The sequence below is a fragment of the Sorex araneus genome, chromosome X, assembly GCF_027595985.1.
Source record: "Sorex araneus isolate mSorAra2 chromosome X, mSorAra2.pri, whole genome shotgun sequence".
NCBI lineage: Eukaryota > Metazoa > Chordata > Mammalia > Eulipotyphla > Soricidae > Sorex > Sorex araneus.
The window spans coordinates 339,066,120-339,092,527 of record NC_073313.1 but is presented as its reverse complement, the minus strand read 5'-3'; the positions used below and the strand labels follow the sequence as shown (position 1 = coordinate 339,092,527).

The 26,408-nt window shown below is 49.9% G+C and overlaps 1 protein-coding gene across 3 annotated transcripts in view; it reads left to right on the top strand.

The window, feature by feature from the left end:
* EIPR1 (EARP complex and GARP complex interacting protein 1) overlaps positions 1–26,408 on the top strand; it is a 161,761-nt gene that overhangs the window by 28,031 nt on the left and 107,322 nt on the right. For 2 of the 3 annotated variants that reach the window (XM_055121564.1, XM_055121565.1), the window contains one exon: positions 11,645–11,777. The exons of the other annotated variant lie outside the window; for it this stretch is intronic. In XM_055121564.1, coding sequence (XP_054977539.1) covers positions 11,645–11,777 — 133 coding nt within the window. The remainder of the gene's footprint in view (positions 1–11,644; positions 11,778–26,408) is intronic. 3 annotated transcript variants of the gene reach the window in all.

Here is a 26,408-nt window from a genome sequence, read left to right as displayed (position 1 = left end):
CAGTGACTGGCTGGTTGGGTTAATGGCCCCTGGCTTTGCCTCGGGCCGTCATTCCTCCCTGGCAGTCATTAATTCCCTAGAAAGCGCCTGCTCCAGTGTCATTACTGCTTAATTCAGCTGTGCTAGTTTTCTGACCTTTTTTTTTTTTTTTTTTTTTTTTTACTTTCTTTCTTTCCTTTTTTTTTTGGAGCTGTCACAGCCGCTGACCTTTCTTTGTCAGATGATCTCCTTTGTTTCTCATAGGTCTGTGCTCGCATTCAGAGTCTTTATCTCTTTTCTGAGGAAGGGGGCAATGGAGGCAGTGATCGGGAATTAGGGATTTTAGTTTGGGGGCGTGCGGTGGGGGGCTAGGGATGGGTGGACTATTCTGTGCTCCAGGATCTGCCTATTTGCAGGCAGGCCGTATTTCCTGTGGAGAAGGGGGTGCAGTCAGGGTGGCACCAGGAGGGTGTGACTCATCCTCTCTCAATGTAGCCCAACAAATTATGGTCATGGTCAGCAAAAAGACTGGGGGGGGGGCGCAGGATGCCTGCACAGCTGGTTTCTTTCCCCAGATACTCTCTGCCTTTGCATTTTTAAGCTCCATTGTTCTGCACTTGGACTTTGATGAAGGCTAACTTAGTGAGCCCTTTCCGTTTGTAAGTCCTGTACTAGGCCTTCCATGGGATCCCTGGGTATTTGTCAGAAATTCAGACTCCCAGGCTCCTCTCCAGACTGATTGAACCTCCGTTTCTCCCTGTGCCTCTCTTGCCCTCCTACCCCCCGTGAGGATGGGCATCGTGACCCGAGGGTACAGGTTTTGAGGGATTCGATCCAGCAGCACAGCAGAGACCCGGTCACTTGCTGCTGTTCAGCTTTCTTCCCTGGGCCATCTGGTTTTTTTTTTCTTTTTTCTTTTTTGGACTGAAGCGATAGCACAGTGGGTAAGGCCTTGCACGCGGTCGACCCGGGTTCAATTCCTCCGTCCCTCTTGGAGAGCCTGGCAAGCTACCGAGAATATCCTGCTCGCACGGCAGAGCCTGGCAAGCTCCCCGTGGTGTATTCAGTATGCCAAAAACAGTAACAACAAGTCTCACAATGGAGATGTTACTGGTGTCTGCTCGAGCAAATCGATGAACAACAGGTTCTTTTTTGGGATGCACAGGGGTTACTCCTGGTTTTGTACTCAGGAATTACTCCTAGTGGTACTCAGGGGGACCATATGGGATGCTAGGGATCGAACCTGGGTTGGCTGTGTGCAAGTCAAATACCCTACTTGGTGTACTATCGCTCCACCCCCTGGGCATCTCTGTTTTTAGTGTGTTCCCAGATGGTCCATAGGATTGGTGTCTGCTTACTGGCTCTTTCCAGTGCTCAGGGTCAGTGCCTGAGCAGGGAGACCCAGAGTTCTCTCAGGCCCCACCTGCCCCATCCCACCTCGCTCCTGGGGGAAGCAGGAGTGGTTCTCAGACCTGAAAACACCCCTCTGCTGTCTTCGTGTGCAGTGACAGGAATTTCGCTGGGGGGTTCTTTGGATGGAGGTGGAATGGAGACTCTGCCCTGGGCTTGGGGCTGCTGCTCCACGTCGGGTCCTGCTGTCGCCTTCTCAGTGGACACTGCCCCGTCACCCTTCCAGTGTCCGCAGCTTGGGGAGCCCCAGCCTCTTCTGTGCCCCCCAGTGGAGGGCTGGATCCTGAGTGGTTTTTTTTTTTTTGTCTTGTTTTTCTCTTAAGTTCTGGTTGCCTCCCTCTCTGACCCCTGCCTGTGTGTGACTGTTGTAAGGGCCGGGTACCCTTTCGATGCGTGGCTCAGGACCGTTTGTCACTGGATGGAGGTAGTTTAACAATCACCACCCACCTTGGAATAATGAGGTAACTTAGCAAACTCTTTCATTCACGTGGCAGTCACAGATACCCTGGAATGTTTTTTTTTTTTTCTTTTTGGGTCACACCCGGCAATGCTCAGGGGTCACTCCTGGCTCTGCACTCAGGAATCACTCCTGGCGGTGTTCAGGGGACCATATGGGATTCGGGGAATCGAACCCGGGTAGGTTGCATGCAAGGCAAACGCCCTACCCGCTGTGCTATCGTTCCAGCCATCCCCCCCCCATGTCTTTTTTTTTTCTTTAATGGTCTCTTATTTTATCTTCAGACACACGAACCAGATTTCTTTTTGGTGTGCTCCCTCTCTCTCCACCACCATCGACAGTTTTTCTGTTCAAGAATCTTCCCCATGCTTGGCCTTTCCATGCCATGTTTTTGCTCCAGTCGATTCCGTCACATTCCATTTGTTCCTCGGAATAGCAAGGAGAATTGGGTCAAAACCCATTACCAGCCTGTCCCACCGGAGTTGTGAGGAGTAAAAGCCCAGAACCGGCTACGGAGAGAGAGCCTGCTGCCCGTGGGCCGCACCTGCGTGCAGCCTGCGTGCTGGGGTGGCCTGGGCCTCACAGGGCAGGTGCCCTCCTCTCCGTGCATCTGACAGCTAGGCTGGGAGCTCTGAGGGTCGGGGAGGGGGTTGGGAGTGGTCACAGGGGGCCTTTCTACCGGCCCCTGTCACCAGGATTTCCTTAAGCGTCTCCAGGGCCTGGCTGGTGGTTGTTTCCTCTCAGGCACCCTGAACCTGGAATTCTGTGCAGGTAACTGAGAGCACGGAGAGGGCGTGAGTGTGTTGTGTGCCACTTCTACCATGTGCTTCCCTTCTTGCTTATGGGAGATGTTGCGAGACAGAGAGGGGAGGGGTGATTAGGGACAGTGCAGGATAACGTGGAGGTTTCCACATGCTCCGGCGTCTGTGGTCTGAGGATTCGGGTCTACCTGGATTAAGCATACTATAATTTCCTTAAAAACATGTAATTCTCTGTAACATGGTTTCTTTTTTTTTTTTTTTGAGGGCATCCCAAATTATTTATTTATTTGTTTGTTTATTTATTGTGAACTAGTCAGGCTGGTGGTTTAGTGCTAGGACTGGAGAGTGTCCCCTCTGCCTCGTGAGGTCTTAGTGAGAAAACAGTTACGATCCAGGAAGAGACCCGTCCTCAACACTCACCTGTGCAAGCACCTGGAAGTCAGACTCAGTCTCTAACTGTGAAGAGTACACTTCTGTTGATAAGTCTTTAGGCTCTAATTTGTTCTACTAGCTTGAATGGACTAAGCCTTGACTGTTGTAAAGAAAGTGCCACAGGGCACAGGAAAGCCGAGGAAGTGGAATGTGGGGCCTGTTGTTCTTGTTGTTGTTTTCCTGGCAGGTTTTGGTGAGATGGGGCAAGGGATGTTTCCGTAGTAGGACCCATTTGCTTCCGTAGAAAGTATAGTTATAGATGGGTTAGTGGGAGACAGGCGATGGGCATTACAAACACCGGGAAATTACCTCTGCCAGAGTTCCTTCTCAGAGTCTTAACCGGAGGGCCAGTCTGTGTCGAGGAATGAACTTTCCTAAATTTGCAAATACTGAGGTCAGAGACCGGAAAGAATGACTTGCCGAGGTGTTGCTGGCAGAAAGTGGAGGAACCTAAGGGGCACTGAGGTCCCCCGACTCCCTGGTCACTTTCTCTCTGCATGTCACTTCCAAGGAGGTTGAGGTAGAAATAGATTCAGGGTGCCCCCTGTATCTTAGTCTTTGTGGTGGTGGTGTCGCTGTGCTGATGCTCTCCTAGCTGGCGATAGCGCATTGCTCAGGAGGTAGAGAGGTGTCTCGGGGGTACTGGCTGTCACTGGAATGACGAAGACTGGTACTCAGGAATCCTGAGAAGGGCTCCTGGCTCGTACATGGAGCTACCAACAGTGTTGTGTATTGTTCCTACAGAACCACTGATGTAGGTGGACCCCACGGGTGGCTCATGTGAATTGGGAGGAGAAAAAGACAGTCACTTTCTCCCGATCTGCCTCTGCCACCCGGGACCCAGCGTTACTGGCGTCTTGTCTCGCCTCGCAGAAAAGAATTTCAGGAGTAGACGAGCAGTGAAGTAAAACGGATTTTATTTGGAGGTTTTGAAGGGAAGGAGGGAGAGAAAGAGGGAGAGAGTGGAGAGTAACGTGCTCAAGAGAGAAAGAACATGGACTCTCTCCAACCGCCCCTACACACATACCAGCATTAGACATGAAAGCATGAAAGTACACATCCCAAGAGGGGAGATGCAAGTGACACATGTGCTCGGGCTTCACATATGCTCGGCCACACGGGCGCAAGCAGCACACAGGCTTGGGCAGCATATGCGTACCCTTCCTTTGTTCAAGGTGGCTTTTATGGGCTCTTTGAGGGTTGTCTTGATCTGGAACATTCGAGGTTGTCTTGATCGGAACATTCAGAACATTTCTGGAGTCTTCTCAGGTTGAATAACTAAAGTTAATCGGATTAAGAAAGAGGTCCGAGGGCTTGAGGAACTGCTTGGGGAGGGGTCCAGTCTCCTCCGGGTCCGCTGCTGAAGGTCTTCTCTATCGCTGTATCATTGTCATCCCGTTGCTCATTCATTTGCTCAAACGGGCACCAGTAATGTCTCCATTGTGAGATTTATTGTTACTGGTTTTGGCATATCGAATACACCACGGGTAGCTTGCCAGGCTCTGCCATGTGGGCGGGATACTCTCAGTAGCTTGCCGGGCTCTGCGAGAGGGACAGAGGAATCAAACCCGGGTCGGCCTATCGCTCCAGCCCTTGATGGTCTTATCAGGTCTTTATTTTGCTCTGGGTGGATCAGCCTTCGATTTTCCTCCCAGAAGTTTTGTTACATGTTTCATTGCTCTTGCCAGGACTTTCCCCTGTCTACGTGTCTACATCACCACCACTTGCATAGGTGTTTTTTGTTTTGGATAGCAGGGCAGGTACTATTAATGGTGAAGCTTAGTAGGCAGAGGACTGTGGGCAACTCACCAGAATCTTCTAGCCTCGTGGGTCAGGCTGAGCCTCGGGAAAAGCTCACTCATTCTCAGGGAGAATCTTTACCATGAGCTAAGCCCTTGTCTCCCTCACTTACCCCCAGAGGGGACCTTGTGATTTTTCACATCCAGTTTTAATCATGTTATTATTATTACTTTGAATTTTGGGGGGTTTTAAAATGTCCATTTAGTGGGAGAGATGAAGTGGAACAACAGTGCAGGGGCTGGAGTCTGGGGCCTCAGCCTGGATCTGGGTGCCGGGGAGCCGGGGCTGAGGCCATGCCTGGCTCGAAGCTCTGATTCTCCAAGAAAGGGAGGGAGGGTCGGTTAAGATCATCTTTATGGGCTTCCTAATAAATTTTATGACTCCTGCTCCTAAATTTTTATAGAATGTCATCTATGCCCTCAGCCCTGAACTAGTAAATCCAATCTTAAAAAATTTTGATAGTGTAATTTAAAATATGAGTTTGATCTTCATTATTAGATTTTTAAAACACATTAAAAAAACTTAGATATGGTATGTCGAATTTAACGTCTAACTACTACTGGTATGATCACACGCCTTCCCGACCCTCCAAGCTGCAGCATTAACTTTATTTTGTGTGTGTTTTTGCATTCACCTGATTATAGTTTGTTCTCCATTGGATTGCTTATTTCTGTGACTGGTTTGTAACTGCAGAAATTTGTGTGAAAGAATATTTCTTTGTGCTCCAGTGTGAGCTAGATGGGGTCCCAAAAGTAGGTGGGTTGGGGCTGGAGTGATAGTACAGTGGGTAGGCCATTCATTTCTCTTGCATGCAGCTGAACTGGGTTTGATTCCCAGCATCCCATATGGTCCCCTGAGCACCACCAGGAGTAATTCCTGAGTGCAGAGCCAGGAGTAACCCCTGAATATCACTGGGTGGGCCAAAGAAAGTCCTAAATAAATAAATAAATAAATAAAATTTAAAACCAAGAGTAAGTGGGTAGGATTTCGTCTCTTTATTTGGAACCAGGATCATTCTCCTTACATACTTTTGTCTATCTGCCAATGAGTGAAACATATATATGTGTGTGTATGTGTGTGTTTGTGTGTGTATATATATACATATATACACACATACATATTTGTATATGAACATGTATGTGTATAATCTTTATATTTTTATTTTTTTAAATTTTTACTATTTTTGTTAAGACACCATGATTTACATAGTTTTGTTCATAGTCAAGTTTTAGGCATACACTGTTCCACCAGTCGTCCCACTGCCAGCATCAACTCCCCTCCCTCCACCATCGTCCCCAGATTCCTTCCCGCCCTTCAGACTGACTTTTGAAAGGCAAATTTTAAGTTTGATTATTATAATTTGGGTCTCCTGCTTATAGTGTTTGTTGTTGGTTCTGTGGTTTAGATGTATACAGATGCCACCAACGTGCCCAAGGCCCTGGCCCTTGCACCCTATTACTTCCCATCTGCCTCTTATTTCCCTTCTATTTCTTTTCTTCCTTGTCCTCCTCATTTCTGTTATCTAGAGTTTAGGGTAACGTAGGCTAGGTATCCTCCCTCTGATACCTTGCATTCCCGTTTTCTGTTATTCTGTATATCACGTGTAAGTGAGATCATCTGCTATTTGTCTTTTTTCTGATTTACTTCACTTAACATGAGATCCTCCAGTTCCATCAAGTCACATGAGAGGAACCCATTATTTTGAGGTGGAGTCTGTGTGCCTTCTGGTGTGGGTTAGTTGGGGTGGGGGGTGGCATGGCATGGTTTGGTTTTGGATAATGTGGGGTTCTGAGCAGGTGCTCTAGAATCCTGTCTTCTGTCTGAGCCGGGTGGCTTTGCTTCTGGAAATTTCACTTTCTTTATCCTTCGACTGTGGTTAAGAGTGAAACATGATTGGGCTGTTTAATGGGTAAAGGAACTAATGTGCATAACCCCCTCTCTGGCACATTTAATAGAAGAACCATTATTGCTTGTTTTCCTTTTTCCCCTCTATTTGTGTTTTATTCCAATTTCTATTTTTGTATCTTTTTCTTGTGGGGGCATGCCTAACAATGCTCAAGGGTGCCAGGAATTGAATCTGGGTTGGCTACTTCCAAGGTAAGTGCTCTACCCACTGTACTCTCTCCAGCTCCTATATATATGTACATATATATGTATATATATCTTTAATATAAGAGCCATTATTGTTTTTATAGTGGTGCTGTTTTTGTTTGGTGACCATATTCTGTGAGGTTCAGGATTTACTCCCAGCTCTTAGCTCAGGGATCGCTTTTGGTGATGCTCTAGGGACTATTGCGGTTCTGGGATTGAACCTGGGTCAGCTGTGTGCAAGGCTGCCTGTAGTATTATCTCTCTGGCTCCTTGTTGTACTAACTTGCTATACTTTCTGAACAAAGCCAGATTGAACTGCTTCATGGAGATATCCTTTGGACCTGCCAGTAGCCGACTTTAATATGCATATGTGTTAAAGCCATATGATCAGAGTGCATGAAAATAGATGAGATGAACTTAGGAGAATCTTACTCTTCCCTGCACCCTACTTTCAGGGAGGAAGCTGACTTTCAGTGTGTGAGAATGTAGTAGTTGCATCTGAAGGCAGATGTGTTTGGATCACACAGTAGATCTAGGTTGGAAAGTGCTTTAGAGGAAAGGAAACAGTTTTCTGAGAAGTTGGGGAGCCAAGATTCTTCTCCAGACCACAGTGAAGACGGCAGGAATCAAGAGAACAGGGCCAACCGTGCAATGTTGGGCAGTTGTAAGATCTGAGATTGGGGAGGGAGAGAGAGGTGAGAGAAGAGAGGGCATATCAGTGTGCAGGGGGAACCGGGCTTTCTTGAAAGATGGGTCTTAGAACCCCAAGTTAAGAATGTCAAAGCCAGAGGCCCTGTGATTTGCAGAGGGAGAGATTCAGGGGGACAGGCAGGAAAGATTACATTTAAGTGCATTCCTTTTATCAGTGTTAATGGATTTCTCTCCAGTAGGAAACGTGTCAGATGCCACAAAATTTCTTTCCTGTTGACCCTAACAACATGAAATCGTCTTGGATTTTACACATTACATTTTTGTCTGTGTTTATATGTGACTTTTACATAATTATATGACATCCTATACTTTCAAAATGGAATACTCTCATCACACATTTAGTGTTTCTAATTGTACTTAACCATCATTTTAAAGTTAAACGATACCCATTCCCCCCCCAAAAGATTCAAGAAATCACCATTTATATAGTTCTTAGTATATTATCAGTCTTCTAAAAGAAGTATTTATAGAATGTGTACTCAGTTTATCAGAATTTTACCAGTAGTGGTTGCCATCACTAGCAGTATTGGCTAATAAAAATTGGGGACCAGGGAGCCTGACTCACACATATGTGAGGCTCTAGGTTTGCTCCCCAGTATCTCACACACACACACACACACACACAGACACACACGGGCTGGAAAGACATAAAGATATATGTCTTTATGAGACAGGGACTCAGGTGCTTGTCTTGCACACAGCCCACCCAGATTCAGTCCCAGGCACTGCTTGTGTTCCCCTAGCATGGCTAGGATTGATCCCTGAGCACAGAGACAGGAGTAAGGCACAAACACTGCTGGGTATGGCCCAATCCCCTCCCCGACCAAGGAAGAATTTAGTATCATAGATCTTTTTTTGGCTTTGGTTTTTGAGCTACACCCAGTACTCAGGGGCTACTCCCAGCTTGTTGCTCAGGGTTCACTCCTGGAGGTGCTGAGCCTGGACTCAGCTCACTGAGCTACCTTTATGGCCCCCAGAATTCTTACTTTTAAAAGTTTAATAGTTGTAATAAGGAATAAAGTTCCTAACTCATTTCTTATTCATCTTTAACAGATTTCTGCCAAAAAAACTGTAATATACTTGCATTAAAATACTTATCTAGAGAATATAGCTTGAAGGTCTGGGAGACAGTGCAAAGGAATGGAGTACATATTTTGTATTCTTAGTTGGATCCTCAATACTGAATCCAGTACCCTGTGTCCCTTCTTTTACCCTCCCAGCATTGTTGGCCCAAGGCTTTGAACCACTGCTAGACCCAGTGTCACTGGGATGGTCCCTGGGTCCCCACAACTGATGACAAGGGTCATATAATATAAAATGATCTGCAACACAGATACTGAGAAGTTATTGTATTTGTTCCTTTACCTAGTTGAGCACGCAGTTCCTATCCAGGGTGATCATTTCCAACTATCGTTGTCATTGTGGTCCCTGTGCATATGTGTAATAATAGTCCCTAGTGTATCTGTGTTGCAGACCATAGTGCTGAGAGGGAGAGGGAGAGGGAGAGGGAAAGGGCTTGCCACAGGCAGTTGGGATGTGTACTCCAGGGTGTGGAGTGGGGGGTGCGATTGGCAGAGGGAAACTGGGGTCATTAGTGGTGGGAAATGGACATTGGTGAAGAGATGGGTATTGGATCATTGTATGACTGAAACCTGATTGTGAACAGCTGTTTGTAACTATGTATCTCATGGTGACATAATTGAAAAATAAAAAATTAATACAAAAATAAAATAAAATCCTTGCATCCATAGAAAAGATAAATTAAAATGAAAACATTTAGTCTCCAGCTTGATGCGTTTTCACACATGTATGTGAATCCCTGCCCATGTGGGCCAGGGTTCCGAACCCAGGCCTCTTTCATGCAGAGCCTTGGCTCAGCCCAGAGAGCCTTCTCAGTGGCCCCTAGAATTTGCTATTTAGAAGTTGTTCATCAGAATTTTCTTTTCTTTTGAAATTAGACTGTGGGGGTCAGGAGAAACTTATTAAAAATAATTTCAGGCATTAAACTTAGAGTGATTTTTCATGTCTGTCTTAGCAGAGAAGGGACAGTCGCAGTGTGTGCTGGGGTCACCCATGTAAGCGTCCTCCACTGTACACAAGATCCCAGGGCCTGGTGTAACTTTGTCTTTGTGGGATAGTCAGGGAAACTCAGGTTCAGGACCAAACTCAGTGGCAGTGGTGGAGTTTGAATTCTGCTCCAAGCTCAGCAGGCTAGCAGAGGCTCTTTTTTTTTTTTTTTTTCTTTGGTGTTAAAACCCAGCATTGGTGGAACAGCTAGGAATGAAACAGGAGACATGGTTGGTTGGTTGGTTGGTTGGTTTTGGGATCACACCTAGTGGTGCTCAGGGCTTACTACTGGCTCTGCTCTCAGGGGTCACTCCAGGCGGGGCTTGGGGGAATCATATGCAGTGCCAGATTTAGAACAGGGTTTGGCAATATGCAAGGTGAGGGCATTAACCTTTGTTATTATATTACCCCGACCCAAAACAGGAAACCTTTCAAGGTACAGAGTGAAGATGCTTCCTGGTGTCATGGAAACATTGAAAAAAAATTAATGTTTTGATTGCACAGCAATGCATATTAATCCTGAAAAAACCCTGCAAATGACAAAGAAACGAAAGAAAAGCTATTATGATCCCACCATCCAAAGATAACCAGCTACTTTCTAGTCCTTCTCTTATTTGGACATGCATGCTTTTAAAACAAACAAAAAGTATATGTAGCATTTATATAGTTCTTTTGCTTGCGCTTTTTTCCTAAATATGTATTATGAACATTTTTCTGTGGCATTAAGTAGTCTTTTGTAGTCTATTGGGTGGCTTCATAGCATTATATTATAGTCAGATACCGCATGATTTTTTTTTTAGAACCATTCCCTTCTTTCAGACATTTAAGTGACTTCTAATTTTTCATTATGAAAAGTAGTGCTGCAGTGAACATACTTGGATATAAATCTTTGCTCAGATTTATGGCGATTTTCATAGTATAAATTTATTTTTAAGATGTATGTTTTATTTTTTTTCCTCATTGGCTAGGATATTGATGAGGGTGAATGTGAAAATCATTTTAATTCTTGTAGACACTCTCCAGAACAGTGTGGAGATGGCAATTTAACTGTACTTAGTGGCTAAAATGTTACACTATTATAATTAATACATGACTGAAGTGTTGGGAGTTGATGGACTCATTTTTAAAAAGAAGTAATGAGATGTGCTAATGTACCGCCTTGCTCTCTCCTTCCCACCTCCATCACGACTGACATATGGGGCTTTTGACGTCCATGGCATAGGTGAGTCATGGCGAATCCCTGTTCTAATTAGGCAAGAGTGCCCACTTCTCTCCAGCCACAGTCATTCACCATGTCTTGGTGGGTTTTGGGCCAGTTTTGTATAATCCTTTCTGACTCTTGCCCCGACTCTAGCCCATTGTTAATTAGCCACATCTGGAGGGGTAGAGAGTTTGGAGTCTTGTTTCTTTAGGACTGGATATGACTGGGAACAGTCTCGTTATATAGCTTGCAATCTGTTTTTTGTTTCTGTATTGGGGCCACACGTGGTAGAGCTCCAGGGCTACTACCAACCTGGTGCCCACACAGTTTCAGGGATTGAACCCGCTGACCTGACTCTCTGTCCCTCTGTGGTTTGCTCTCGGAAACACCCTTACAGATATTTCCCCCTTGTCAGTAAGAATGAACCCACAGAGGGATATGCTGCTGCATAAGTTACTTAAAAATAACACGCATTGGGGGCTGGAGTGATAGTACAGCGGGTAGGGCATTTGCCTTGCACATGGCTGACCCGGGTTCGATTCCCAGCATCCCATATGGTCCCCTGAGCACCGCCAGGGGTAATTCCTGAGTGCAAAGCCAGGAGTAACCCCTGTGCATCGCTGGGTGTGACCCAAAAAGCAAGAAAAAAAAAACAAAAAAACAAAAACAAGCATTTAATTTAGATACAAGCAAAGTGTCTGAAGACGTAATGTGCCCCTTTTGTTTTATTTGTAGATCCACATCATAGATTTTGATGATGAAAATAACATCATAAATAAGAACGTCCTCCTCCATCAAGTGGGTGAAATCTGGCACATGAGTGCCAGTCCTGCAGACAAAGGGGTGCTGGCCACCTGCTACAATAAAAGTAAGTGCTCTTAGGTGTTCTTATGCACCAACTGGATAATTACAGGAGATTGGTGTGGTACCGCACATGAAGCCAGCGTGTTATTTATAAGATTGGATGACAGTGAGGTGTCGTCTTCAGGGGAGCCCTGCTCTCGTGGGCGGAGGCCAGCAGCAGGTTGTCAGAAGCCCGGGTCTGAGCACTGAAGCTGAATTGCAGTTGTTCCCAGAGCACTGACCCTGGTGGCAGGGGAAGTGATACGCGGAGGAGGTGCTTTTCATGCCTTAATTATCTACCCCCAGGAGGGTAGCTCGGATTGGCTTCTCGGCATCTCCACGTAAGGGTGATAAGAGTGGAGAGATAAAGCCTGTCCTGGCTGGACTAAGGCAGTTTGATGTCAGTCCTCTCGTGCAACGTGCACACCTGCCTGTGGTGTGCGAATGTTTCCGGCAAACCCTCCACAGCCTGTTTCCTCTGCCTCTGGGGCTTTTCTGGTGTGTCTCATCCCGGGGACTGTGTTGCTGAGCTGGCCACACATCCTCCTTAGTTCTTTTTCTGCCACTGTCAGTAACTCGTTTTCATGTCCTGGCTTTGGGGGAAGAGTCTCGCGTGATACTGTTTTTCTGTTACAGAAGCCAGAGTGGTTTGTATGTGTTTGGCTCAGCCATTTCTGAAATGTTTCCTGCATTTATCAACTTGTCAGAATGTTTTTAGCATTCTGAAAATTTTAGACACTTATAACACAGTCTCTCTCTTCTTCCCTTTTGCACCTTCGCTCAAAGCGTTATGATGGGAGGCATTGGCCTTTTTGGTTCCAGTTTGTTTTCGAGGGGGTTCCTATTTCTGGAATTCTCTGATTAGATTCTCAGAATCCTGATAGGTTTCTTCCTACTGTAAATTTACATCAAATTGTTGTTATGGGTGGCTACACCTCGCAGTGCACAGTGTGTTGGGGGTCACCAAGGCCACTGGGCGTGCTAGAGGTGTGCCACTCTGTGCCAGGGGACTAATCCAAGGCTTGATACATACACGGTTCAAGCTTAACCATTTGAACCACATCCTTAGCCTCTACTTTGAAGCCCATTTTCACTCTTCCTCATGGAAGGTCTTCTCCATGATATCTTAAAATTTGTTCTTAGCTTTTCATCGATCCACACATGGAGGACAGCCTCCCACTTTGCTGCTTCCTTCCCATCCCTGGTTTCAGAGCCGGGCTTCTTTCTTATTCAATCTTTTTTTTTTTCTGGTTTTGGGGCCAGTTCAGGGGTTACTCCTAGCTCTGAACTTAGGAGTCACACCTGATGGGCTCGGAGAACCATATGGGATGCTGGGGATCAAACCCAGGTCAGCCGAGTGCAAGGCAGATGCTCTACCTGCTGTACTATCTCCCCAGGCCCCATATATGTGGGTCCCCTCTCCCGCTTCCCCTTAGGTACTTAGGTTTATGGTCTTGAGTGTCTTTCTCGTTGATGACCCAGTGTTATCCTATAATGTCAGTTATCCCTGTGCACTTGCACGTGTTTGTCACCGTCCCTGCTGCATCGCGATGCTCCTGTTTCCTCTGGTCTTAAACCAGTGTCTGACCCCGTAGTTCCCCCACTCCCATTTAAGGGAAGTTGGGCCATAACCTTCTTGGTTGGAGATAACCTGAAGTGTTTGTGTAAAACAATAGAAGTAGACCCCACTAGAGAAGTGACTTTTCCACTTTTCTGGTGGGTGCATCTCCCATTGGATTAACTCAGTTGACCTTAATTCCATCCCTCCAAATACCTTTCCCTTTACGTTAGCCCCACAGGCCTGTGGGAGAGACATCTTGTCCCCTTGGCCATGCTCTGTTGATTAGAAGCAGGCCGTTGGCTCTCCTGATCTCACACAGGAGACAAGACCATTGGGGTCTGGCGTTCCAGCACTCAGAGTGTGTCATCAGACGTGGCCCCCGCCGCTGCGTCTGCTTGAGTTGCAGCCATGGTGACTCAGCTCCGGAGGGTTCGACAAGAGACTCCTCCAGTTTCACCCGGCCTGACCCATGGCACAGACCAACCCCCGGCCCAGCTCCTCCCCCTGTACTCTCCTGTGACTTTTGCGGGGGGTGGGGGGGTCCCTGCCAGAATGTTGTATTCCAGAGGGCAGGAAGGAACATCAGAGGAGCCATGGGCAGTGGCAGTATTAAAAGCTTCCGGGTCAAAGTAGGCCCCGTGGATGCTGTGGGTCTTCTCTGCCCTGCAGGCCCTGGGCCCCCATCTTACCACCACCCACCTGCCGGGAAGCCCCTGTGGTAGCCTCTCTCACACCTCCTGTCCATGCCGCAGTCTTGTGGGTCTTCTGTGCGTTGTCCCTTCCTGGACATCCTGAGCTGGTCTCCCTTCCACCTCGGCCTCCTCATTCCTCACCCTCACCCGGTCACCCGCCTCCTCGACCCTCTTTTCTACTGTTTGTGCTCACCTGCCCCTTTCAGCTTCCTGATTTGACTGACCACATGCGGACTGTCCCCTCAGCCCCCTGAAAGATGGCTTCAGTCACTGAGGAGGGGGCTGCACACCAGCCTCTGCCCATTTCTGGGACACACTTCTCCGCCAGCTTTTCCTCACAGACTAAGTGAGACACTCTCGGCATTTTTCTCTCCCGCCGTGCTTGGTTGTGCTCTCTAAGCGGTGGAATGTCTGGCAGTGGAGTTTGCTTGGTGCTCCTGGGGGCTGCACTTCGTCCTGATGCTCGCACTCGTTCTGGGGCTCACTGTGGTGCTCATGCCTGCTTGCTGCAGTGTTTGTGTAGGGGGGTGCTCCCGGCGGCAGCGCTGTCCTGCCCCCTCCCTGCAGTGCTCACACACGCCCTGTCGTGCATGCTGGGTCCCAGACAGAGCTGCCGGGACCATGCCTGACTGTGCAGGCGCCAGGTGGGGGCTGAGTCCAGCTGTGGTGGCTGTGGGCCTCACTCTGTGAAGCCCTTCCTGGTCCCCACCTGACCTGGGTCGGAGAGCCTGTGGCGAGTCACCTTTGTGGGATCAGGTACCAGACTGTTCTCCTCTAGACACTCTCAGCAAGGCCTGGGGTCAGGCTGGACACGCATGGAATGCAGGAGCCAACAGGAAGCGTGCTTCAGAGCCACCAGTTTCCCAAGCAGACACTGCTGGGCTGGTTTTGTTGTTGTTGTTGTTGTTATTTTTTCTTTTTGGGTCACACCTGGCGATGCACAGTGGTTACTGCTGGCTCTGCACTCAGGAATTACTCCTGGCGGTGCTCGATGCTGGGAATCGAACCCGGGTCTGCAGTGTGCAAGGCAAATGCCCTGCCCGCTGTGCTATCGCTCCAGCTCCTGCTGGGCTGTTTTGCATTGAACCTCCTCTCCCTCCAGAGGCTTTTCCCGAACAGTAACTTAAATAGTAATTAAATCCCGGATCATCAGAAACATGGGTTGAAGGTATTGCTTCCATTATCACCTCCTCATAGGGCATCTGGGTGAAGACCAGCATTGCCCTTTCCCCTCTGAGACACCCCCCCTCCCCCACTCCGACACCTCCCCATAATGCTTCCCTTCTTGTGCTTCTACCTGGGTCAGCTGTTCGTGTCCCTGTCATCCATATGGACTGATATATCTTTGTCACTCAGAATCAGCTGACCTAAATTCCACCCCACCCCCCAATACCTTTCCCTTTTCGTAAGCCCCACAGGATTGTGGGAGTTACAGCCTGTCTCCTTGGCCATGCTCTGTTGCTTAGAAGCAGGCCGTTGGCTCGCCTGTGTCTTTGACACAGAGACACATCATATCGACCGAGGTGTCTTTGTGCCACTGCTCTGGTGCCTTGTTCTTAACGGTCATTGATGTCTCCCTTGCCCTGCTCTGCCGCAGCCCACCCCTTTAGTTTCTGTTGGTTCGCATCTTTGGGATGGCGGTGGCATCTTTCTCCTTTCAGAGGACCGGGATTAGCGTGGAGCTCTGGTAGTGTTCAGCGACTGTTCTGGGCTCTGTGCTCAGGGGTGTCCATGGGGCGCTGGGGATCGCACTGGAGTGGGCAAGGCAAGTGTCGCTGGGGATCACACTGGAGTGGGCAAGGCAAGTGTCGCTGGGGATCGCACTGGAGTGGGCAAGGCAAGTGTCGCTGGGGATCGCACTGGAGTGGGCAAGGCAAGTGTCGCTGGGGATCACACTGGAGTGGGCAAGGCAAGTGTCGCTGGGGATCGCACTGGAGTGGGCAAGGCAAGTGTCGCTGGGGATCGCACTGGAGTGGGCAAGGCAAGTGTCGCTGGGGATCACACTGGAGTGGGCAAGGCAAGTGTCGCTGGGGATCGCACTGGAGTGGGCAAGGCAAGTGTCGCTGGGGATCGCACTGGAGTGGGCAAGGCAAGTGTCGCTGGGGATCACACTGGAGTGGGCAAGGCAAGTGTCGCTGGGGATCACACTGGAGTGGGCAAGGCAAGTGTCGCTGGGGATCGCACTGGAGTGGGCAAGGCAAGTGTCGCTGGGGATCACACTGGAGTGGGCAAGGCAAGTGTCGCTGGGGATCACACTGGAGTGGGCAAGGCAAGTGTCGCTGGGGATCACACTGGAGTGGGCAAGGCAAGTGTCGCTGGGGATCGCACTGGAGTGGGCAAGGCAAGTGTCTTAACCCCTGCATTTTCTCTCAGGCCCCATGGTAGCATCTTTTAACCAAGAATTCAGGAGTCTCAGGGACTCTTACATCCTGAGTTGTACCCCTGTGGGTGGGGGCTCCTGAGGCTGGCACGTCGGGGGGAGGACGGCAGGTGGAGAAGTCCCTGGGGGGCCAACCACCATGAGCTCTTCAGGGGGATCTACTTCTGGCAGAGACCTGTCTTCTTTTTTTTTTTTTTTCTTTTTGGGTCACACCCAGCAATGCACAGGGGTCACTCCTGGCTCACGCACTCAGGAATCACCCCTGGCGATGCTCAGGGGACCATATGGGATGCTGGGATTTGAACCCGGATCGGCTGCGTGCAAGGCAAACGCCCTACCCGCTGTGCTATTGCTCCAGCCCCCAAGACCTGTCTTCTTTTAAAACTCTTTTCTGTGTCCCTTTCACACATGTCCTGAAATTCTTTATGAGTCTTTTTTGGAGAAAAGGAGAAATAAATAATGGAAAAGACTGGCTCCTATGTAAAGCAGGACTTCCCAAATTTATTCAGAACCCTGCACCCCCCAGTCCACCCCCACGCACACAAAACCCAGTCAGCATTCCCTGGAAATCCACTCTTTAATCAAATGGTACATGAAACCCCCACCCCCACCCTCCCTGTGATTGCACCCTAGGTATTGCCTCTGAGGATGGTGCCAGTGCCCCTGGGGGTGGGGGGGTGGGTATCATCCACTTTGGGAAACACTAGAAATGGAATCTGAGTCATCAGTTAATATTTGTTATAAATGACAAGGTTTAAATTATATCCTTTTTACAACATATGGTATCTCTACAAATTAGTAGAAGACTGCACTATGCTAAAATTCTTGTGCTCCTCCCCTACAAGTAATGCATGCACGCGCGCGCGCACAAACACACACACACACACACACGTTCTTGGAATAAATAATATCACAGTGGCCTTGGAAGTAAATGTGGAGAGCTGGATTAATTCCCAACTTATTTTTTTAAAGATGCAAATGAGAAAACCTCCCTCTATACTTTTTATTACCCCACTTAGGCGAGATGGTAAATAAAACAGTATTAAATTTCTCCTGTACAATCCAAGTAGCTTCTACTTGCCGTTAAAAAGAAAATCTCTTGCAGAGTTTATGTTCTTTTCACACTGTCTTAGAAAATGATAGAAAATTCACAGCAGCTTAAGTGACCTAAGCATTCAAACTCCTTGTCAGATCCACCCCTATCCCCATCTGTCTTGGCACTCGCTCCATCGTGCAGGGAACAGGTTCCGATGCTGATTGTCACCACTAACCATCATTAGGGATCTCTAAGTGCCTTTGATCTATTCTAGCCATCCCTTGTTTATGTTGATCATAAAGCATGTTTCCGGGGCAGAGTGGTGATGGGGAGCTGTTTGTGCAGCGAACGCTTTGGAAAATGTTCCTACATGGAAAAGATTCCTTTTTGTTGTTGTTGTTGTTGTTATTGTTAAAAATTAGATTTTCTTTCCAAAAATTTCACAGGAAAAGCACAGCAGCCTGGAGGCAGAATGGGGGGCGATGTGAGCGTGGGGACCATCTCAGCAGCACTGGGGGCAGCCAAGGGTGGGTGACAGGTGTGAGGCCACCTTGAAGGACAGGCCTGTGCAGTCAGGCGGCAGCGGCTGTCCAGGCCGACTGTGCAGTGCTGAGACTGTGCAGTGCTGATCTGTTGCAGCCTCAACCCGGAACACCCCAGTCACGTGGGGAAGGTAGCACTGGCATGAGGACTCTGTCTCGTCACGATGCGGCCTTTGTAGCTGCCAGACATCTGAATGTACTGCCCTCCCACTTTGTTCCACTTCAAAGTCTGCATCTTTCTATTAGACCTTCAGTCCTGGATGTGTCTGGACTCCTACTTTCAAATTCTTGTTCTCATACAAGTTTTCTTATGAATCCTTGAGAGGAAAAAAAGGTGCACATTTCAGAGAGCCCCCAGCAGACGAATTAAAAAGATGGAGACTTTGCTGTTCTGTTCTTTTTTCCTTGTTTTCTTCCACTGAGCATGTCTGTGCGTCTCTTCACCTTGTTGTGTGTCTGTATGTGCAGGTTTGTTGCGTCACGGAAGTCTGCTCTATGTGCCCGGTCTCGGTGGCTATTGTGTATGAGCTTGTGTACGTGTATCTGCGGTTGGTGTGTTCCTGATGTCAGGTGTGTGTCGTGTGTGGTGTGTGCATGCCTGTGTGCGTGTCATGGCTGACTTCTCCCTCGTGGCCACCCCTCTCTGGCAGCAGGGGGCACCAGCCATCCACCTCTGTGTCCTTGGTACTCGGTCCTTCCCACCACACCCCCCTCCTAGATTTCGTGGTTGGGGGTGGGGCCCGTCCTCAGCCTGACGCTGTTGTGAAAGCTTCCTTCCTCTTCTTCCCCATGCGCTTCTTTGAACATTGTCACAGACACAGCGACCTTGTAAGTGGCAGAATCAGGTTCCCTGTTAGAATCTCACTGCTAGTCCAGAAGTAAGGGGTGTCCCTCTCTGGCGGTCTGGGGTCCCTGCAGAGGAGCAGGTCCTACACTCAGTTCCTCAACACTGCACCCAGACACTTCGGACGACCCTTTAGCCCCCAGGGATCCCCTGATGTGGGGGAAGCCCAGCTGCACTGGTGGTGAGAGCTTTAACCATCCATGTGGCCAGCAGCCAGTGATGGTGGGCACCAGGTCAGGTGCTTCGTGGAGAGGGGCCAGCCTGTGTGCTCCCGCGAGTGCTCCTCATGGCAGGTGGGGCGATACAGGCTGTGGGACCTTGAGCTCAAGTCGGAGGGACGGATGTTGATGTTCTGGCTCCTCTGCCTGTTCTGTCATCCCATGTCCCAGCCCTCCTCCCGCCTTCCTTCCTGTCACTTGTGAGCTCCCATTTCCTCTTGAAAATGTTTCCCCCTGAAAGTCCTCCCTTCCTGCCACCCCACCTGATAGCTGGACTCAGGGCTCTCAGCTCCCCTGGTGTCTCCCCCATAGAACCAATTTCCCCCTGGCACACATGCAGAACCCATTCACCTCTGTGCCTGGGGAGGCGTCGGTCCCAGCCAGGGCCAAGTCCCGTGGTCCTTTTGGAAGATAAATGATAAAGCTACATAGAGGTTACTCAGAAACAATTTGTGGATAGAATTGGCTAATATAAACCAGATTGGAGCAAGAGTTCTAGTGAACTGTAAGGAGACGCAGAGGACGAGGGTGTTGAGACACGGCTGAGTGGGTCAGCAGGAAGAGAGAGGGCTAATCCGGGGCCCCAGTGGCCATGAGGTTCATTTCAGTCAGCTCTGCTGGGAAGGATGTTCTGCAGGTGAACCCACCGAAAGGACACCAACGGGTTCCCCACCCTTCCGTCTTGCTCCCCTCCTCCCCATGGCAAAACAGCTCACACCCTGGTATTTTATGAATTAGTGAAGTCTAGGGTCAAAGTGCATTGGGAATGCAAAAGGGAACTGACTCTGCAATGGTCCAGTTATCTGTGAGGTTGTGTTTTCCAGTCAGTCTTGGTTGCAGTGGAGCTGGAGTGACTCATACTGGGGCACAGGAAGGGGATGCACGGGGACAGCTGGTGCTTTCTGTGCTTCGTGCTTTTTCTGATTCACTGCGGGTCATTTCTGGGACTGTCAGCTGTCACATAGGTACCGTTGAGAGCCACTGGAACCGCGAGAGCAGGAAGCCAGGGCATCTGTGAGATGTCCGTGCTGGATTGGTGCCCTCCACACCCCAGCCACGGACTACCCTGTGGGTGTCATGGCAGGACGTGGTGGGTCACATACCTGGCCCCGCTGCAGCTGGGACACTCCTCTGGAGCATCCTGCGTCATCGACTTCATCACCACTCAGAGCCACCCCCTCAGCCTTCCCATCAACTCAGGAGCTTCCCAACTTGGGGCCCGAGAGCCTGCCGGGCTGGGAGCCAGGGTGCAGGAGGCCATAGGATCACTCGTCTGTGTCTCTCAGTAGTGTCAGTTTGGTTTAAGCAATGAGTGATTATCCGGTCTAAAGTGAATGCAGATGCGTTCTGATGTGGCATGTCAAATTCGCATGAATCTCATGAATAACACGCAAGGCTTGCCTCAGCTCCCCTCAGGGAATGCCCCCAGATCTTGTAAGGCGGCACAGGCTGTGGTCCGCAGTAGGTGATCCTCTGACACACATCCTCTCTCTGCCCGGCCACCAGCATGCCCCATAGGCATCAGAGATGGGCTCTGGTGGAGGCACGGGGACATGGGGAGGCCTCATACGTAACTGATGTCAGTGGGCCCCCACGGGTGACTTACATGAGGTGGGGAGGGGAGAGACGGTCACTTTCTTCTGATCTGCTTCTGCCACCCCGAGCCCCAGCTGGGAAGACTAGGACTGATAAAGTCTGCGAGAAGCCCCTGCTGGGCACGAGCCAGAGCCCCCACCAGCCCCACTGGGCGGCTGTCACACCTGCCGTCTGCTTGCTCCTCTCAGCACGGAGTTCACTCCAGCCCCCTGATTGCTTGTGGCGCCACGGACTCAGGTTTGGATGAGGAATTGCTCTTTGCAGGAAAGGAGAGTCAGTCCTAGGCCTAACCCAGGGCAACAGGGTTCTTGTCTCTCCTTGCAGAAAAGAATTTCAGGAGTAGACGAGCAGTAAAGATTTTATTTGGAGGTGTTTGGAAGGAGAGGAGGGAGGAAAAGTAAAGAGAAAGAGTAACATGCTCAAGAGAGAACCCGGGCTTCTCCAAGGGCCGAGAGGGCCCCGACACAACCCCCCGCATGAGATATGGAAATACGAAAGTACACGTCTCAAGAGGGGAGAGGCGGGCGCCACATGGGCAGCATTTGTGCATCTGTCCTTGTTCAGTGCTGCTTTTACAGGGTTTTCTCAACCTGCCCGAGTCAAGCTATCTGACCAGGTCAGAGTGCGTTGTTTGGATTGTTCCCAAGTGGGTAGAGTTGGTTGTGGTCTTCTTTGAAACTCCCTTTCTTGACCTTTGTTCCTGCTGGATCTTCTCTCAGAGGGTGGGTCCAGCCTTCTCTGGTCTGGGCTAGCTGAGGATTGATCAGATTAAAGGAAGGAATTGAGGGTTCTTGAGTAATTTCCCTCAGGCCCTTTCTGTAGGAGGGGGTCCAGTCTCCTCAGGGTGGGCTGCTGGAGAAGGGTTTATCTGATCTTACTGTATCCACAAGGTGGGTCAGACTGGTGGTGGCTTTACTACTCCCCAGAAATTTCATTACCATGGTGTGGGGAGTGGAGGGGTGTTTCCCTAATCTACCTGCCTACATTATGACCAGGCCCTGCCCTGGGCACCCCTGAACAGGTCTCCCTCCCCACACCCTGGTTCCATCCTTGCTGTCGTTTCCTGCCCAATCCAGCACCCCCCCCAGGGGTCACAGTGACTGTTCTGTCTTGAGACCCAGCTTCCTCTTCACTCTGGCTGCTCTCAGCTGTCGAAGAATCCCCGCGTCGGGAGGCCAGCCCGCCTGACCTGGTCGGGAGACAGAGTGTCCACTCAACTCAAGTGGGGTCTCATGGGGACCTGTCAGGGTGGGCTTAAGGTCCTGGCCAATATGAGATGCACATGAGGCCTTGAGCCGTGACCTCTCCATCTCTCAGCTGCTCTGCTGGACTTTGGCTTTTGGGTCCATGACTAGCTCCGTCTCCCTGGGAACCAGGTGGCGCCGGGTTCAAAAAGATCACTAGTCCCTAGAGCTTCTGGTCAAAAGGCAAGTGACCCTCGAGAGTTAGTGGGGCTGAGTCCCGGGGCCGTTCTTCAGGCTCTTCTGCAAGGAATCTGGAGCAGATGTTTGCCCTGTGAGAGCCTGGGTGTGGCTGGGTGGTGGGAGGCTTCCCAAGCAAGGAGGCGACGCCCTCGCTGGAGACCTGGGGCCCACTGCCACGCCATGGCTTCACGAGGGCCGGCAAAGGTAGGGCGATGGCTTTAGGGCTTTTAGGGCTCTCTCTCGCGTCTGCTCCATAGCCTGACAGTCAGTGCAGCCGGGGCTCCTGGCCTGCCCTTCACGGAGGGAGAGTGTCCCCTGGGGGTCATTTGTGGGCCTGGGCATATAGGACCTGGGGCTCGGGTACTGGGGGACAGGGTGTGAATGCTTCTTAGAGTAGTGCTTCCCTCATAGCTGGGGATCAGTGCTCAGGAGCGGTCTAGCAAGAGGGGACGGTTGGGTACATTGTGGGGTACACCGTGGCAAGGGGGACTTGATGCATTAGCAAGAAGTGCCCGTCTGCTCTGAGGTTTGGCACAGATTCTTCAGACGTGGCAGGCAGCTGCCTAAACAGGGTGGGCCAGAACCCAGCCCAGTGGGCAGTTTTCATGAAATACTCTGCATTTTTGATCACCAGCACTTTAACAAGATGATGGGTCCGTCACGGTCATCTCAGGTGCTCTGAGTCACCCTACAGGTGAGCAGACTCTGTCCTTGAACGTCCTCAACTGTATGGAAAGGGGTGTGGGCGGGGCCAGAGCCAGACACTGGGATCCACTCTCCATGCCAACTTGTGATGCACTGGCGCTGCCTCGGGTTCTCGCCATGCAGGCGGAGGCATTCATCGGAAGACACATGCCTGAGATGCTCTGAGAATTGTAGCCCTGGGGACTGTTTTTGTTCTGTAATTTCCCACATCGCTTTCTGTCCTGTCAGGCCGCACTTTGTTGCATGCTTATGCCTGGTCTCCTGACTCACCAGCAGGAGTCAGGCCAGCTCCTCCTGGCCTGTTTACCTCACACTGGGCTCGGCGCTCATCACACACCTGGTTCCTGAGCCCCCTCCTTGCAGAACTGAGAGGCGGCGCTGCGCAGATGAAGCCGGGGTTGTGCAAAGGTCACCTGGTTCCCCTGGGCCCTGGTGGCAGAGGTGGCCTGGATGCTGGCATTGCGATGGCCATGGATCCTCTCACCTCCCATGTCCAGCTTCTCTGCTGAGTGTGCCTTGGGCACCTGCTTGGTGGACACAGCTGCTGTCAGCCTCCCGTGGTGGCCCGAGCACCTCACTGTGGACAGTGAGGGACAGGGAACTCTCAGCGAATTCCCCGAGACTGGCGGGGACGTTGGTGTGTGTGAGGACAGTGTTGGGCTTGATGCTGGGAGGGGGGCCACACGCTTCTTCTCCCTGGGTGACACGTTGGAAAGCACAAACAGACAAGGAAGAGCTCCGGCTAGCCCGGGAGCACCTTTTCATTTGACGGGAGCTGTTTCTTAGACCTGTGCCTTTTCATTGCAGGCCCTCCTAAATGTCCTTATGGAATGTTTGCAAATTCGGGAACAAAACCATCATTTGTATATTTCCAAGAGATTATTTGTCATCTTCACTGCCTTATTTTCTTTCCTTCTCCTTCTCCTTCTTTTTTTTTTTTTTTTCAAACTTAGGAAGGCACTGGGGTATAAATGAGTTTATCTCGCAATTTCTGAATCCCCAGGAAGAGCCAGAGGTTATGTGGGCTTTCATTCTGAAGTTGTAATGACATTTACCACTTTTCATTTATAGAGTCTGCACGGTGACAATGATGACGTGCATTTAAGCTAATGAAAGTCATTATGGCCACATTGTCTCTGTTTTTTTTTTTTCCCTGCAGTCACAAAAGAAAGAGGAGCTCCTTCTGGATCACCTCCCAGGGTTTGATCTCTGTACTTGCTGCATGAGCACACCTTTAAGTCCTGTTTTACAAGTGTGTAAACTGAGGCCCTGGAAGACGAAGTGGCTTTGTCACCTGTCAATGGGGGCAGGGGGCGCAGATTTGAAATCTGAATCCTGGATTCTGGTTCCAGGGCATTCTTTATTATTATTATTATTATTATTATTATTATTATTATTATTTTGCGGGGGGTGGTGGGGACCCCAGAGTCATGAGGGTGATACTTAGCCCCTGGACCATGATGGCTACCCCAGCAATTCCTGAGGGCCTCCAGGGCTACACCTGGTGGTGGTCAGGGCGTCATGCAGTGCTGGGTGGGTCAAGCCAGAGTCGTCTGTGCCTTTACCTCGGTCCCTGCAGACCATTCACATAATTGTCACGTAGCTACTGTGTTCTGATGGAATTCCGAATAGCAGGGAGGGGGATACTTAGTGATTTACTTGGTTTGGGACCACATCCATCAGTGCTCGGGGCTACTCCTAGGTTGGTGCTCTGGGAAGGTGTCCCTGGGGGTTCTTAGGGGACCACGGGGTCCTGGGGATCACGTGCAGCACCCATATATAAAGCAAGTGCACTCGTCCGCTGTTCCCCCTGGCCCAGAGGGTGGATGGGAGACTTGACTGTTTCTTTCTAAGCAATTTAGCACCTGTTTCCTTCATTCTCATTTCCTGTGTAAAAATTATGAATTTTGCTCTCCCCTTAGTTGTTGTTGCCTTAGTTGGTGTGTGGGAGTCACACATTTGTGGTGTGCATGGTTGCACATTCGGTTGTGCTGCACTCGTAGGTGGCTGGGTTGTTTCCGGGGGTTTCATGCTTGACTGCAGCCCCTGAGATCACACCAGCGGAGTGGGGCCTTATGCTCGACAATGTGGGATGGCACAGGGATCGCACTCACGGCCTCACACGCTCAAGGCAGCTGCTCCACCACCGAGTCGTGTCTCCAATCCTCAGGGTTATTTTGAGTTTCTTTCTGTTTTTGTTTCCACACCTGGCATTGTTCAGGAATGACTCTGCGCTCCAGAATTACTCCTGCCTGGTGGGGCTCGGAGGACCGTATATGTTGCCGGGGCATTGAACCCAGGTTGGCTGTGTGCAAGGCAAGTGCCCTCCCCACTCTCCTATCTTGCCTTCTTTGAGTTTCTGTTGTGCTTAAACTCGTCTCTGAGAACAGAGAGATGAGAAGAGTGGTACCAGACTCCCCGTGACCAGATCTGGAGACGGGGCGTAGCCAGCCCATTCCGTGAGTACAGCTTGAAAACCACAGCAGACTTGTACAGGCAGTGGTGAGAAGTGCTCCAGAGTCAGGGAACCTGCAGCGTGGTGACAGAGCAGTGGTCATGACTGCAGAAGCACCAAAGTGCCAGGTCTTCACCATGGACTGGGGCTTGTTCTAGGGCCTGGCCATTGGACATGACCTCTAAGTGAAGGCAGGTTTCACTGCAGTTACCTGGGATGTGGTCACTGGGTAATTGCCTATGAGCATACTTTGTCTTGAAGAGGAAGGAACGAGTGTCCTTTGGCTTGTATGCGGACACCCCGGAAATGGCCAGCAGGATGTGGAAACGGGCTCTGGAGCTTGTCACTCCTGTCAGTGAATGAGTATGGCTTCTGTTCATTCCACGTGGCTGTCCTCCATCTCTGTCCGGGACCTGTTGCTGGTGTCTTGAGGCCTCCTGGCTCCTTGAGGTGTCATAGTTCCCGTTATCCCAGGACCTCGCTGTCTGCAGCTGAATACAGGAGCTGAGCTAGACAATTTGAGATTCTTTGCGACCTCTCATAGGGGGCCCGCTGATTGTAGCGGTACATCAGAGCACAGTTGCTTTGTTTCAAGCTGCACTCTCCCATTTATCTTTCTGCCCGAGTCTAAGAAAATTTCCTTTTGAGTTTAAATAATTATTTTACTTTATGAAAATAAGGGCAGAAGTAGGTTTCCCCTGGAAAAATGATTATTTTATGAAACCATTATTCTGAGATAAAATGATTGAAATTCCACTGAAGAAGGGTGTGCGTGAGAGGCAGAGAGAAAAATTAGACTCCTTGGAACTCATCATCAAGTGGCTTGCTGCTAATTAACGAAGGGACAGGGAAGTGCTTTCTTCACGCAGAACCCTGTGATTTCAGAGGCATGCTGTCTCTGTGTTTCTGGGTAAAACGTACTTCAGTTTTTCTGTGCAGATCTGAGGCAGTGGAATACTGTCTTCCCTTTAGCGGATGGGTGTTCAACTTGGAAAGGCGAGAGTTTAGTTTCCTCATGACCCTGATGCTGAGAAATTGCACCTAGAAAAGAATGAGGTTGGAGGATGATTGCAGAGCACTGTCGCTTCAGAGAACCTCCCAGGAACACTTGGGAGGCAGGGAGGCGGGACCCTGTTGCCTTCCGACCACGCACTTAGGTGGGCCCTTCCCCTTGGCAGATATTTTCTGTAGCAGCATCCTGAC